This window comes from Neopelma chrysocephalum, unplaced genomic scaffold (assembly GCF_003984885.1).
Source record: "Neopelma chrysocephalum unplaced genomic scaffold, ASM398488v2 Primary Assembly neopelma1_96737, whole genome shotgun sequence".
NCBI lineage: Eukaryota > Metazoa > Chordata > Aves > Passeriformes > Pipridae > Neopelma > Neopelma chrysocephalum.
This window is the reverse complement of record NW_020925381.1, coordinates 1,789,639-1,804,339: the sequence shown is the minus strand read 5'-3', so window position 1 is coordinate 1,804,339 and position 14,701 is coordinate 1,789,639. Positions and strand designations below refer to the sequence as shown.

The 14,701-nt window shown below is 43.6% G+C and overlaps 1 protein-coding gene across 1 annotated transcript in view; it reads right to left on the bottom strand.

The window, feature by feature from the left end:
* Positions 1 to 413: 413 nt before the first annotated feature.
* Positions 414 to 14,701, bottom strand: part of ELP1 (elongator complex protein 1) — a 31,218-nt gene continuing 16,930 nt past the window's right edge. The window contains exons 20-36 of the mRNA XM_027709297.1: positions 14,389 to 14,467; positions 14,040 to 14,119; positions 13,014 to 13,154; positions 11,835 to 11,920; positions 10,635 to 10,783; positions 9,672 to 9,795; positions 9,154 to 9,251; positions 7,795 to 7,996; positions 6,792 to 6,853; positions 6,206 to 6,268; positions 6,022 to 6,082; positions 5,179 to 5,292; positions 4,397 to 4,508; positions 3,156 to 3,283; positions 2,601 to 2,755; positions 1,497 to 1,575; positions 414 to 555 (exon numbers count right to left, since the gene is read on the bottom strand). Of these exons, the coding sequence (XP_027565098.1) occupies positions 488 to 555; positions 1,497 to 1,575; positions 2,601 to 2,755; positions 3,156 to 3,283; positions 4,397 to 4,508; positions 5,179 to 5,292; positions 6,022 to 6,082; positions 6,206 to 6,268; positions 6,792 to 6,853; positions 7,795 to 7,996; positions 9,154 to 9,251; positions 9,672 to 9,795; positions 10,635 to 10,783; positions 11,835 to 11,920; positions 13,014 to 13,154; positions 14,040 to 14,119; positions 14,389 to 14,467 (1,801 nt within the window). The 3' untranslated portion in view covers positions 414 to 487. The remainder of the gene's footprint in view (positions 556 to 1,496; positions 1,576 to 2,600; positions 2,756 to 3,155; positions 3,284 to 4,396; positions 4,509 to 5,178; positions 5,293 to 6,021; positions 6,083 to 6,205; positions 6,269 to 6,791; positions 6,854 to 7,794; positions 7,997 to 9,153; positions 9,252 to 9,671; positions 9,796 to 10,634; positions 10,784 to 11,834; positions 11,921 to 13,013; positions 13,155 to 14,039; positions 14,120 to 14,388; positions 14,468 to 14,701) is intronic.

The following is a 14,701-nucleotide window of genomic DNA, read 5'->3' as shown; positions in this document are numbered from 1 at the left end:
GCAGAGAAAACACAGTTAATTTGTGTAGCAACTACAACAGTTTGCTATTGGTACAGACTTACTGGTGAGATCTACAGCAGGCTGAAGTGCTTAAAATGTGGCCTGTCATCACGGCATGTACTCCCATCCATGGGAGGGAGTGATGGCAGAGAAAACAGCCCATTCTGGTGGGATTGCTTCATCCAGAAGGGAGGGAACAGTGGTGAGAGATGTTGGATTCAGCCAGCAGCACTCAGAGCTGCACACCCTTTTGCTCCCCAGCTGCACAAACCACCTCTGCAGTGAGATGTGAGTGGCTGTCCCCATGAGTGTGACACCATAGAGGTCACAGTCACAGCTGCATCAGGTGGAGGGACCCTTCACTTGCACAGCCCTAAGAACAGGACAGGACAACAACAAGCCAGGACAACAACAGTTTCTGTAAAGATATAATGAACTTATACGAAAAGTTACAGTTCAGAGTTCACAGGGATTCCTTGGCTTTTAGTTACTGCAGAAGATCCAGTTTCCACTGTAGATTTTTACTGAATTTTGGTGGAGTAAGTATGTCTGGATCTGAAAGGCAAATGGAACAAGTGTCAGAACAGGGGGTAACAGCAATACAGGTTCTTCAAGAGCTGTCAACTACTTAGTTCACTTTTCTTTACATTAAAGGACGCCGAGAAATCTCTCAACATCTATCATTTCCCTTTAGTGACTGATCACCAGCCTGCACAGAGGAGTGCCACCAGCAGAGCTGCTTATACAAGAAAATCTCTGGGGCACATCAGTCCCCTCTCAGTTATTGTTACTGTTCAGAAAGAGGAGGCAACGAGCAGTGTCACAAAGCAGAACTCCATTCATTCACCTGTCACTGGGCAATCACGCACAACAGCCAGCTCGCTCTGTTTGGCGTGAATAAGAGCCACAAGGCTTTTTCTGGAGCCAGCCCTGGCAAGTGGCAACAGGCAAGTCACATCTAGAGGTTCATTAGAGGATTTCCCCAGGCAATTCCAGGACTAGCAGGGGAAGAGACTGTAGGACTAGTGGGGTAGAGGGAAGACAGGGTAGTTGGGACAAGCCCTTACTAGGTCTCTCAGCCCTAATTTTGCATTAACTGCAAGAACTTCAAGACAGCAAAGTGACATGACAGCCTGTAGCCTGGCCTGACTGCCAAAGCCAGATAGAAAATTCAGCAGGTAAGTTACAAGAAGAATTATTTAACACATTGCTTAAGAAATCAGATTTTCAATTCCCTTGCAACAGACTGACATTACACACACAGGAAGCCAGAAGCACAACTGAGACAGTTTTAGCACAGGAATTCCCAATAAACCTTGTTAAGATGGCTGCTCACTTGCCATGAGGCAGGACAGTACACCATAAAGAAAAGTAAGAAAGGCCTACAGCTGAATAACTTGTACAACTGTTGGCAGGTAGCAATGGTTGGAGAGCCTCAAAGCCCACTAACCTCACTTACATTTCACATCTACACCTAACTCAGAGCCTCAACTAACCTTGTACAACAGGAGGCATCATCCTCTTCTGCTGGTAGGCAGCCATAATGCTGTTTGCAGTTGAATTGGGTCCCAAGACCTGTAATAAGAAGCAATAGCCATGTTCCAACCTGAACAAAGCAAGGCTAAGAGCAGGGATACCTTCAAAGGAAATTCTGCTGTTGGTGTCCAAAAGCAGAAGCACCTGCCTGCAGGAGACCTCAGGGTACAATGTAACCAGGAATGTGTGATCAAGTCCACTAATATCTCAGAAAAGTTAACACAGAGGCAGAAAGAAAACTGCTTTCACACAGCTCTGAAGGACACAGAACCCTTATCCCAGCACCGACTGCTTCACAGCCCTGTAAATGTCATGACTTGGCAGTACTAATTTCATTACAGCACCATCAATATTTCAAGTTCTTTTGGGAGTCTCAGTTCCCTGTCACATAGAAGAGTGTTAATCTGTCTTTACGAGTCCTGCTGATCAGCATTTAGGGAGAAGATGTTGGGGAACATCTTGTATTCACCATGAATGCTCAGAAACCACTTATTAGAAATAAAGACTTTTACTCTGGAAGGCAACTAACTACAGTCCTAGTGATTTCTATATTCTGCATTAAGCTGAAGCTTAGAAACCTGACATAAACCACCTTTTTGCAATATACTCCTTATGATATACTGGTTCAGACTAAACTGACTGGTCTGGTAGCTTTTCACTTCACAACACCAGGATGAACAACCACTACTCTAGTACATAAAAGCTACACTAACACTTTTACCACTAGGCCTAAAAGAGAAAACAGTGTTCCCATGTTCTACAAATGGCTTAAAATAAAGTTTACAAAAAGAAGTCACCACTAGGACAAGGTAACACAAGCCTCAGGATGTCCAAAGTGGCATTCAGTGCAAGGACACAGTAGGCTATACCTGTTGTACACATCTAGAGTGTACTGACTTGGCAGGTACTGCACAGAATGTCTACTGAACCTCTACAGAAAAAAAAAGCAAACCAGATTTTGAAAGTCAGGGAACAATTCTGGGCTCTTGCTGAGTAATACAAAATACTGGTAAACACTTGGTATTGTATAGCAGGTGTGATAGGTATTGTGGATGAGCACAGACCAGGTTGACAGAGCTCTGTTGCAGGTCTGGAGTCCAGATTTCTGGGAGTGAGGTCTCCATCAACTGCAGAACCTCTTCCAGGACTTGCTGCAGTGCCCCAGCTTGTTCATCATAACCAAAGAGCACAAGCTGCTTCAGAAGGATGTGTATATCTCCTGCAGGAGGGAAGAGAAACACAAGCAATAGCAATTAACACAGGTATGCTAAATAAACAGCTGCATTTCTTTGCTATCAGTGCATAGGAAGGAGAGTGGCAACTCAGAGCTTGTTCTGTCCCTATCCAGCCCCCCAAAGTGCCAGAGTACAAAAGTAAGACAAACCTGTAGCGAAACAAGCAGGCCTCGCTTCTCTGCTCCCAAATTTCAAATGCAGGGAGCTCACACTATCATATGTTCTTCCAACCACAGAGCCAGAGGAATTAAACCAAAGTTCAACACAGATAGTTGTATGGACCAGGCAACTTTTCCTTCCAACACACACAATAAGAACAAGAGGGGGCACACTGCCTCAGCTGTCCTCACAAGCAGAGTGGATTAAGACCACCAAGTGTCCTACCCTTCACAGACTCAACAGCACGAACATTTTCTCCCAGGACTTCCAGAAGGGCAATATCTTCAAAAGGACTCCCCTCCTTCAAACTGTATTTCTTACGCTCTGCCTTGCGCCGATTCTTTGAGGATCGCCTGAAAAGGAGTGCACTGAATTACGGGATGCACAACAGGACTGGCTGTTAACAGGGTAAGTCTGAAGGAACATCAACAGTGTGCATGAGACTTGTTATTCAAGTCCTTACTCTCTACAGTGACAGGGGACTGTGAGTAAACTTCAGCACTGTGACAAAGTTTTCAGTGCTACTCAACCAATATCCTTTGTGGTCTGAAACACCAGACAGGAGTCAAAATGTTTCTCTACTACAAAAAAGACTGCTCTGTGTTCCAGCAAGGTTAAAGCGTGACTCTAAGCACAAAGCAGTAGTCACAATCAGGCAAAGATGAGCTTCACTTGAAACACTGGTGCTAGGGTTGGTGCTTGTGTGTGCACATTTTAAATTCTGCTGTCTCCAGAGCCTCTTACCCATTATCACAGGAAAGCAACTTAATTCATAGGCCAGACTTAGCTGTATAATGTTCCCAAGTGATCAGCACACTCTCACCCAGGTGTGCTGAATACTAAGGCTGCATTCTCTTTTTCTTTACATCTGGTCCACAAAAAAAAAAAGTGCCCTAAAAAGCCCATGATTTTCGCACAACTGTATTTTTCCACATTTCAGCTAGGAATTCAGAAGTGGTCCCACAGACTACACCAGCCTGTAACACACCACACCCCACACTGCAGCCCATATTCTTAAGAGCACTCAAATACAACGCAGACGCCCACTGTGGGAAGACATCGGTATGAGATTTAGCAGCAACCCCCACACACCAAGTGCAGAACCAGGGACAAAGAACACAAGTCATGCGCACAAGCTGTTAATGTTTGAGAGGCTCTGCCTGTATTCTGTGTCAAGCTTTCTACAGCCAGCTATTTTGGCAATGTGCCCAACACCCACAGAGCCAGATCCTGCCCAGAGTCTGTGCTCACAGCTCCTCTGCTGGGCACTCAGTTGCACTAGTAGCTTCTGGCATTTTCTGCTCTTTCTCTTCCAATAGGAGTTAAAATAACTATGAGATGCCTGTAATTAAAGCAGCTTCAAGGCACACACAGCTGCAAGGAGGAGCATTCTAAGCATGAGCAAGGTGACCTCCCAAATGCTGATGCCAGAATAGTCACTACCTAATTTGGAGGCAGATACTTACGCTGATATCCTTGAATTGCTGTGTGAATATCTGCTGTTCATGTCACTGGCTGTCACAATACTGCTGGTTTCAGAGAAAAGCTCCAATTCTGGGCAATTTGGCACTTCATAATCTGCAAAACACGGTAACAATTGTCACAGTATGGAAAAAGATCAGAGTTATTTCAAGCTGTCTCTCTGGGTGATCAATGTAGTTTGCTGGGCAGATTCAGTCTACCTGCTGGTGTTCTGGAGCATTATGGCTCTCAATCCCACTCAGCCAGCACACGAGAAGAAACAGCATTTGTGAGAACAACGCTGCTCCTCTTCCCTGGTGGGGATAGTGATACTGAACAGCAAAATGAGAGGGATGGCAATCTCAGTGCAGCAGATCTGCACCAGGACAAAGCATTCTGCTTTCAGAAAAATCCCCTGAGCCTGCGTGAGCTGTCAGGTGAATATGGCTACAGGTACTCAGCACAAAGGACATGCAGAGCACTGTCTCACCCAGCCAAGCTGGCACTGTGGAGACAATGCTGTGTTATTCTGAAGAGCTTTCAGGTGCGTTTTGATCCCATGAAAGCTGTTACACAAGATAGCACTAAAAATACAGAATAAGGAAGGCAAAACAACCACACTCCAAGTACGGTATGAGCAGGGTGTGAGGAGAGTGCTGTTCTGCTGCTGGAGATGCTACTGGAGCTGGGGGAGAGCACAGCTCTACTGGAGCAAAAGGAAACCACAAAGAAAAAGATGATCATAGTTACTTATGCAGGATAAAGTCATATGCACTTCAATACCAACCCTGCAGGCTCTCACAGGCCTTCTCCTTCAGCTCTCGGACCACTTGCAGGCGACTCTTATAGCGAAGAAATGCTGTTTTCTGAGAATCTAGGAAGATCAGCTGACTTTTCTGAGCTGCTCATTGAGAAAATCAGAACATCAACATTTGTGCAACAGAAACAGAAAAGCATTTTTTACACAAGCACAGTCTTCAAGAAGTTCAGAAGTCAGGTACACAAAGGAGTACCAAACATGACACACTTGGATGTGGAGTGAATTAACCTGCCATACAAGTGTTTTCTAGAAGAAGAGTCTTGTTTCTGATACAGGAAGACCAGAAAGTTCTGTGGCTAAGTCTCTTTCCATTAACTAGGTTTAAACTAAAGAAAAAAATTCAACTAATAAAGTTCATAACATGAGAAGAAGAACAATGAATAATGGTAACAAAACATCCTCCCTGGATGGGAGAATACAGCTATCAAGTATTTTTTTTCCCCAGAACTACTCAAAACTTATAGGACAGCTACCCATTTTCCTAGTTCGTAGCCCTGCTGCCACATGTGCTCTGGAACCAGGACTGTCCTGCTTGTTCATGGACATGCACACACAGACACCTTTTCAGTTTGTGACTGTGAGGTCTGGAAAAGCTTAAAAGGAGCCTGACTAAGTTAAAGAGAGCCCATGACACTGCAGGGCTTCGATATGCATTGAGTAGAGCCAAACGCAGCTAACTCAGATGCATCAGTTAGGTGGAAGCAAAGTTTCCACACAGCTTCCAGTACTGGAGTGCTGTGACTTCCCCCAGACCCGGTAAAGACCTTCTTTAGCCTCTACAGTACAGAGATCAGATTCTTGCAGATTCACCTTCCAGAATAGCAGGTTTCAAGTTGGTCTCCAAGATATCCAGTCTACCATACTTGTGAATCTGGATTAGGGAAAGGACAGAATGTATTATTTAAGGATCTAACCCAGATCATATCCTTTTGTTCTTGCACTCTAAACAAGTACTTCCTTTCCACAAGAATTCTTGTGCTCTGAAATGTCTTACCAGCCTTAAAGCTTCTTCCCAAAGAGCCCCTTCTAAGAGCAGGAGAACAGCCTCTTCATAGTCCTAGAAGGAAAGAGCAACCACGGGCTGCTACTGATGCTAGTAATACACATTCAGGTAGCAGCTATTCAGATGCATACTTCTGTGCAGCAGTATCACAGTCAAGACAGGAAAACACTACTATGCCAGGACTTTGAAGTGTTGATATAAAAAAGCCAAACAAGCAAACAAAAACCACAAACCCACCAAAACTATGTTACTTCTCTCACAGTAAGGGGAAAACCCTCTAGAACTCTGTCTTCCTTACTCCAGCCCTCATGCTTCAGCTGTCTGAGACAAAAGGTTTCCCTATCAAAGCACGGGCAGCTTCATGAGTGGAAAAACTCAGGGACAGTGTTTATCCCCACCCTGCTCACTGCATCACCTGGACCTGCTCTGCCCTCCCAAAGGGAGCCCATGGCACGGACTGTTTTGCTGTCAGCATGCATGGAGTCACATATGGTGCAGGAGAACAGAGAAAACACAGATGGTGTATCTACCTGACAGAGGGTATTACTGGGGCACAGACACGAGGGTGATAGGTTACCTGAGAGTACTGTTCCAGGAGTATGGCTGCCTCTGCATGCCTTCTCTGTTCAACTAGTTTTCCTACAAGAAAAGGTGGAGTTTCAGCTTTTCAGAAACAGCTAGATTTTGTGCCACAAAACTACAAAGCAGAGGAAAATCCCACTCAATGAAGCACTTCCTATCTGCTCACACACACACTCAATTGCTAAATTACAGCTGTAATTTAAGAAGAGCATCAGAAAAAAGTACTAAAGGCAAGACATGAAGGATTCAAAAAAAGCAAATACTGCAGTATCCAACTGTGGAAAACTACACTCTCAGAAGCCATATTCCCACTGTGTTAAGTGGGCCCTTCATAAACTTGACCTCTGGGTAAGGCTGAAGTCAGGACAGTGCTCCATTTCTCTTGCTGCAATATATGCCAGGTCCACAACACGTCTCACACATGCAGTCTGAGATGCACTACTGAGCACAAATTCTGAGACCAGCTACCTTTTTCTCATGCATCAGGACAGCACAGAGTTTTACATGTACCAGGTGGTCCTAGCTGCTAGCAGGCTTTAAGGGGAAAACATTAAAATGCAGCTCTGAATTATCCAATAGCTTTCAAGATCTGTGATTAGGCACAGTACTTGCATCAATGATGTCCAGAGGCCTCAGTAATGTCACACACTTCAGAGTATGTCTATTCCCTGAGGCTAACCAAGGAGGCAATTTGAAAGAGCAGTTTAGCAACCAGTTGCAAGGAAACAACGCAAGAAGCGGTCAGCATGGGGCAGCCAAGGCCACAGCTAGCTTGGCAACTCCTGGGTGCCTACCAACACAGCTCCAACACATTTTGGTTCCTTTGAGAAACAAAGGTGATTGCACAAACCCTTGGGAAGCAGGGGATCTTTGTTCTCATTTAAGAAAAATGCTGCTGAATACTTAGGGTTTCACTGAGTTTTAGAAAAAAAACAAAATGAACCATAAATAACAACAGCCACTTCTGCTCTGCACACTTCCATCTCCTCGAGGCCTACCTGCCATGCTCCGTGCCAGACCGCACAGCTTATCCTGTGTGTAACCAAGCCGTGATGCCATGCACAGGGCTTGCTGCCAGCTGCCACTGCTCTGAAAAGCATCAAGTGCTTTGGCAAAGATGCCAGCACGAGCAAATATCAATGCAGCCTGTTCATACAGCTGCTTCTGAATCAAGTACTCCCCATATGCATCACTGATATCCTGCAAGAAGAAAAATAAAAAGTTAGCTGTAAAGCCAGTAGCAGTCCTCCATTAGTAAATATTAAGGGCCCATCAACAAAAGCCTACTACCCCCTCCTCCAAGGGGTTTCCAGGCACAATGTTTCTACTCCATTTCAAACTTTTTATCAAACCAAAGGCTGATGATCAGCACATGGAGACATTTCACAGGGCCAAAGGAAGAGACACAGGGAGGTACCTAACTCTCCAAACCAAAGGCTGGGTAAACTAGATACTGCAGGAAATCAGACCCTTCTTCCCCACTCAAATGAGCAGTTTTTGTTAGAATGTCTCTCTGAACCAACTTACTTCAGGAGGCAAGTACTGGCACAAGGGAACAAGCAAGCCCTGCACTTCTAGGCACAGGCTATTTGAAGCTCACTACCTCCATAAGGAAGGAGCAGGTGAATTTGACTTGAAGGATACAAAAGGAATAATAGAAGACTCCCAATGAATCACTCAGGAACAGACTTTCCTCATGACTAAAGAGTCCTTTCTGCTTTCACTGTGTTGCAAATAGACCAAGTTTCTATATTTCCCCTCTTACTCAATCTACTCCTTTTACAAAGGCTTCAGTGTTGTGTATTTACAATAGCTAAATAAAATTATATTAAATGCATTTACATTTTATATCAGCCTTGGGCAAGCTGAAGTTCTTCAGTAATACTGAAACCAACAAGGGACACTGCATAGTACGAAACAGCACAATGGCAAGCGTCCCAAGCTCTATAGCACTTTTCAGAACAGTTTAAGGATAACAAAGTGTCTCCACACAATCTGCAAGCCAGACAGAGGTCAAGACAGGAAGAAGTCTTTCTGTGGTAATGGAAGTTCATCGGCACACCACAAGATAGTGCAGCACAAGAAACAGGAATTCCACGTGCTCTCTGGGTCACGGGACCAAAGAAATAACAGCCAGTCCTTCAATGACCAGGCCCCATAGGGTTAGTCCTAATAGTCATTCCAGCTATCATCTCAGAGGAGCGTCTCAGACGACACTGGAACAGCAATGACCTGCAGACCCTGCACACAAGTAGCTGCTGTTTCATTCCTGCCCTCATGCAAAGTGCTGAGGACATGCAAACATCTGAATAAGAGATTGAAAAGCTTGGACACTGCAGTGTCACGTGCTTACACACCTTGTACTCCTGAGTGCTAGAGGGGTACAGCTTCAAGGCCTCACCATACAGATTCTGATCCTTCACCAAGTTCAGAAATTCAGAGAAGTGTTCAGGACCTGCAGAAATAATGTACTTTTCATAAAAATAAAAGAGAAAGCACACAGCCCTCACAGCTTTCCCAGACAGTCTGGGTTCATTACATCAAGAAGCAACTAGAAGTGCTTGGGTGCAAGAGCAAAAAAGCACCTGTTCTACTACTGTAAAATCAGGGCGTTCACTTCCTTGAGGTTTGCTCCACTTTTGCCAGAGATACCAACTGGGCACAAGTCACTTAAGCAGGAACAAAACAAAACTTATGCTTCATGATCACTCCCTGCACCAAGCTACCATTCAAAAACCATGCAGCAGGAGTTCACCATGCATTACCAGGAGGGAAGACGATCTTGTGCAATCCTTCTCTTTCTTCAGCTACTTTACCCAATAGGCTATCCAAAATTTAAATGTTACACTGCAGAAATTCTCCTTAGGACACCTACCACATTTGCTGAGGTGCCCAAGAGCTTTTGTGTATCTCTTCAAGTGTCTGTCTATTGTATATCGCTGATAATTGGTTTCCATTTTCCGGAGGGTATTTAAGAAGGGCAAGTATTCTTTTGGGTCCTGCAAAGAATAGTAAGAACTGCAGTTGAGCTAATCTGCTAAAATCCTTATTTGCTGCCATCCTCACCAAGAGAGAGTCCCATATTTGAAAATATGTAATACCCTAAAAAAGGCTTTTTTTTTTTTCTTTTCAAATGTAAGTAATTTCAGAGATCAATTCTGTATATGTACTCTTGCCAGGAATGATTAACTTAAATTACCTACATAGACTTTGGCAGTATCTGAAGGCTGGTGACATTTAAATTTCAAGGCTGTTATGTCATATCAAATATTAGTTGCTATTAGATATTATCATGTATAAATTTGCAGCCATAAAGCTGATCAATGTCCCCCACAGCAAAGGTCATAAAACCCATTAACATGAATAGGGTGTTCTAACTGATGGACAGCAGCCTTTATTGCAACATTAGGGAACTCTGATGGGCATTTCCACTCAGAGATTTCACATTAAACCTGTGTGAAGATACACACTGCTATCATGAGCACCACTAAATAAGCAAGAATGGCAAGAGTACAGAGCTGGGAATGGAAGGCATGCAGTCACAACACTTCAGACACCAGTCCCTCCTTCCCCAGAGGTATTTTGCCCCACTGTTCTAGAAGAACACCATTTCACCTTGAGCACAAGTTTCCAAAACTGTGCTCAAGAAGTACTAAGGGATGTAGAGATGTGACACCTTCTGAGCACCATCCCAAGCACACACAGGACTTTTGAGCAACTGGAATCCTGCCTGGATAGAGAGCCATTACTAACAGAATATGTATTCTCATCTACAGACTCCAAAGAACCTTTGAGAAAGCAAAAAATTAGTTCCTTCGCTGGAACTGTAAGCAAAGACCTTTTGAGACTTCTCTGCCACCATGATGACTAAATCAAAGTCATATGTCCCCAAGGAATACTCATACAATTCGTTGACATCCACAAGGAAAAGCAGGTACTTCAGTGCTTCTTCTGCACTCACGGCTTTGATATCTGGAGTAATGCTTTCTGTAACAAGATAAAGAAGCTATGATATGATCTGTTAACCACCAGCAGTGGAACCTTGATGTGAAGGAAGGATGCATCCTCAAGCACAACCCTGACATCAGACAGGGATCCTCAAACTAAGAGCTTATTCTGTCTTGCAGAAGGGGCTACTTTGCCTTTCCTGGGCAACTTCAAGAACCATCCCAAGCACGGTAAATTCTTAAATGTGCAACTGTGACAAGTTAGAAGCATCAGCACAAAATAAAGGTTTGCCAGCCTGAGACACTAGGACCCAGAACAGGAACTCCCTATCCCATGCGTGGAGAACTAGAGTTCCAACTGGAAACCAAGAACAGGTCAACTCTGGAGTATCTGTTGACAAACCTAGATAAAAGGATGAGCTGAGGGCATGTACAGGAGTATATCTTAGCTGATATGCTGCTGTACCTAAACACATAGAAGTTTCAAGCACATTTGTTTTCTGGCTGACTCCATAAACGGTCACCTTAAAATAATTTTCTGGGTGAGCCACGCTAACAAATGTTGAGGAATACATTCAGTGCAGGCAGCTCGGTGTGCAGCTGCAGTGGGAGCTGCAGGCTGAGCTCTGGGGGCTGTGAACTGCCAACCCTTTGGGCCCGGGGACCTGTGGCCCAGCCACGAGACCAGACACTTGGAGACACAGCAGGAGCTGAGGACCACCAGACTTCTGTGGGGAGAGACTGTGAGGGTATAAAAGCCCTTGTAGGCCAGGGGTCCTTTGTTCAGGGTCCCTTCTCAGAGGCACTGGCTTGACCTGTTATTTTGTTATTTAGCTATTGCACCAAGATTATTTTAAGGATCTGGACATCTGAGACTCTCCTGTGAGACATCTGGGGTTGAGCTGGTAAGGAAACCTGGTCTGACTGTGTGAGTGTGGGGTGTGTAGCTGTGAAGGGGCTTCAATCCCAGCTCAGGTGGTGCGAGTGTGACTGACAGAGTGGCTCTTGGATGGTTGGACAGGGAAGTTTCCTTAACAGAAAGCTCCTGCAAACCACTCATTTTCGAAAATTTTGAGTTCTTGATACAAAACCTCGAAGATCATGAACCTTCTGGAGAGCAATTTCCAGTTCTGGTGGATTTTTCTTTACATGTGCTGTCAGTATTGATAGGCAGTATCTGAAAAAAAGGGAAGTAGTGAATGAAAAAGTGAGAAGGCAAACACTGCTTATTAGCATGGTTTTTGCAAGTTCTAATTTATGTTTTAGTAAAAAAAAAAAAAAAAGAAAATAAGCTGCTCAGACTTTTCTAAAGGTAGGTAGGAAACATGGGAAAAGAACAGAATATACCAGAAAGGTTTTTCTACTCAGCGTGACTCCTCAAACATGTCACAAAGCTGGAGGTCTGTTTTGAGTACAATGAACTTCCTTACCATGCCAGCCAGCATAATGAAGAGAACACACGTCTCTCTGAAAGTTCAGATAGCTGGACACAGTTTTCAAAAAGAAATTTGGCATGAAAATAGCCTATTTTATAAAATGAAAGCTTTGTAGGATGTTATTTTTACTTTAATACATTTCAAAGTTACTATTTCAAAACAGCTTTCCAGCTAAGGAGATGCTTTGTTTTCTGAAACAGTTTGCTGAAAAGTGTCTAAATTCTCAGGGCTCAGCAGCAACTCACCGCCTGTTGCTCCTCTATCCACTGTTTAACATGTAAGCTCCCCATAGTTTAACACGTTTCACTAAACATTGTTATTATCCCATTTTCCCACCTTTTATCCTTGTCTGCTGTTGATTCATCCAAGGAGGATGGCTACCAAAAAGCTAATAATTCAGAAATATGCAGCTGATGATTTACAAAACAATTCAGTCTTAAATGAAACAGCTGAGATCTTTGCAAAAGGCCAGCTGCTTCAAACAGTCAGCAACCCACTGATATGGGAATCTTGCTCATGGCTCTCCATCCCCATACCACACTGATCCTAAATAGACTGTACTTCTTGAACCCTTATAAGCATCCTGCATCTATTATTTTAATTCCGGTAGTAAAATGCTGTTTTGCTATCTGTGGAATTATCAGATATTGTGGTTTCCAGGACAGCATCCTCAGCAGAAGGAAGGTATGGTATACTTAAGTTTTGTGGAGCACAAGATCATCTCAGAGAACCTGAAGCAAAATAACTGATGTCAAAGACAGCTTTGCTTTCTGCCAATGACTTACTAGAAATCTCCCTAATGGTTCCCTTCACCTACAAGAAGAAACTGCTCACTTTTGAGGGTCAATGTGTTCCATGGCAACCCTCATCACATCACATATGAGGTTAACTTTCTTCTGATCAGAATGCTGGTGTGGTTGGGTATTACTGCTACCATTCACAGATGGGTACATGCTCTTTGTGAAATCTTCTTCTCTAAATAAAAACAGATGACATGAATAACAGCAGTGTCCATCAGACAACCCAGAACAGAGACAATAACATTAAGAAACACAAATGCATGTAGAAAATTACTACTCAACAAAATAGCTATGTCATGCTGTACTGACACACAGCCTGCCAATCTACCAGAAAGCTCTCCAAAATCTCTTATCAGTCCCAATTGATTGTCAGCCAAGAGAGGCATTAAAAAAACCCAACAAATGGTCAGAACAACTACTTCAGTTGCACAAAAAAACCCCAACCAGGAGGCAAGATTTACAAGATACAACTGTCTTCTACTAAATCCAGTATGGATTTATCCACTGAGCACTTCTGAAAAATAAGACATTTGCTATTGTTTCTGGTCCAGTCAAAACTGAAAATAAAATAGAATAGCAAAGTGATAGCTCCAGCTCCTAAACAATTACTTTCTTCAGCAAGCTTCAGAAGTCCTGAAGCTACCAATGCCTTAGAGTGTCATCACTCAACCTTTAAGAAAGAAGTCAGGGGACCTGATTTGGAAAACCAAGCAAGTATCTTGGCCTCAAGCTCTAGATAAGCAGTGCCATCTTGCTCCTCTTTATGTGGGAACAAAACTTTCTCTGTTCTCATTTACTGCTGGACAGCAAACCAGAAGACAAGTCAAAGCAGTCGGAAAGCGTATTAATTCCTTGCTGCAAAAATTTAATGGCTGCCTGCAAGCTGGAATTCCCAACAAGACACACTGTCTCTGAAACTACTGAGTTTACTCGGGCCTTTATGACTCAACATGCCAGATTTCTGACTCCATGCACCCACACTGAAGACCTGCCAATATTTTGACAAAATTATGTACCACCACTGACTACATGCATGTTCCATTTGCAGAATTATACTCACTTCAGTTCTGTGAAAAATAAGTTGATATAGTTCACAGAATCTATTTGCCTGATAAAGGTTTCTGTGTTTTCCAGAAATACCTGAAATGAACAAGAGTATTACCACTGTTACTCTGAATATTCTTGGCACATTAAGTACAAGAACAAATTCAGAGACTTTCTCTGAAAGTACAGGGTGAAGGAAATGCTGAATCTAATCTGCCTGCATGATGATGTCGCAGTGCAGAGCAGTGCAGGGCAGCCATGTCTGCTGAAAGCACCACCTACTCTTTTGAACCCAGTGTTCAACGGTGATGGATTCCAGGGTAGATTAGCATGGCAAACACCACAATAGAACTGGGCATACTTGCCTTGGGATTGTGGTCATAGAGAAGATTAAGGTTGATTCGCAGCTTCCTCATACACTGAAAAGCTTCCCTGAACATAAGCCTGGAGGAATGAGTCAAGTTGGACAGTTTACATAGTGGATAAGATGCAATATCCGCAAATAAAGGCAACTGACTATAGCTAAGAGCAAAACCAGAGGGAAGAGAACAGCCCATGCTATATAAGCTGTGTAGATTGCCTTCCTGAAAAAATGTGCAAAGTCAGCACTGTTCATTGCCAGCCCTTGCACTGGGACACACTAGCATGCCAGGTCGATGAAGCAGTATGTAACTTGCA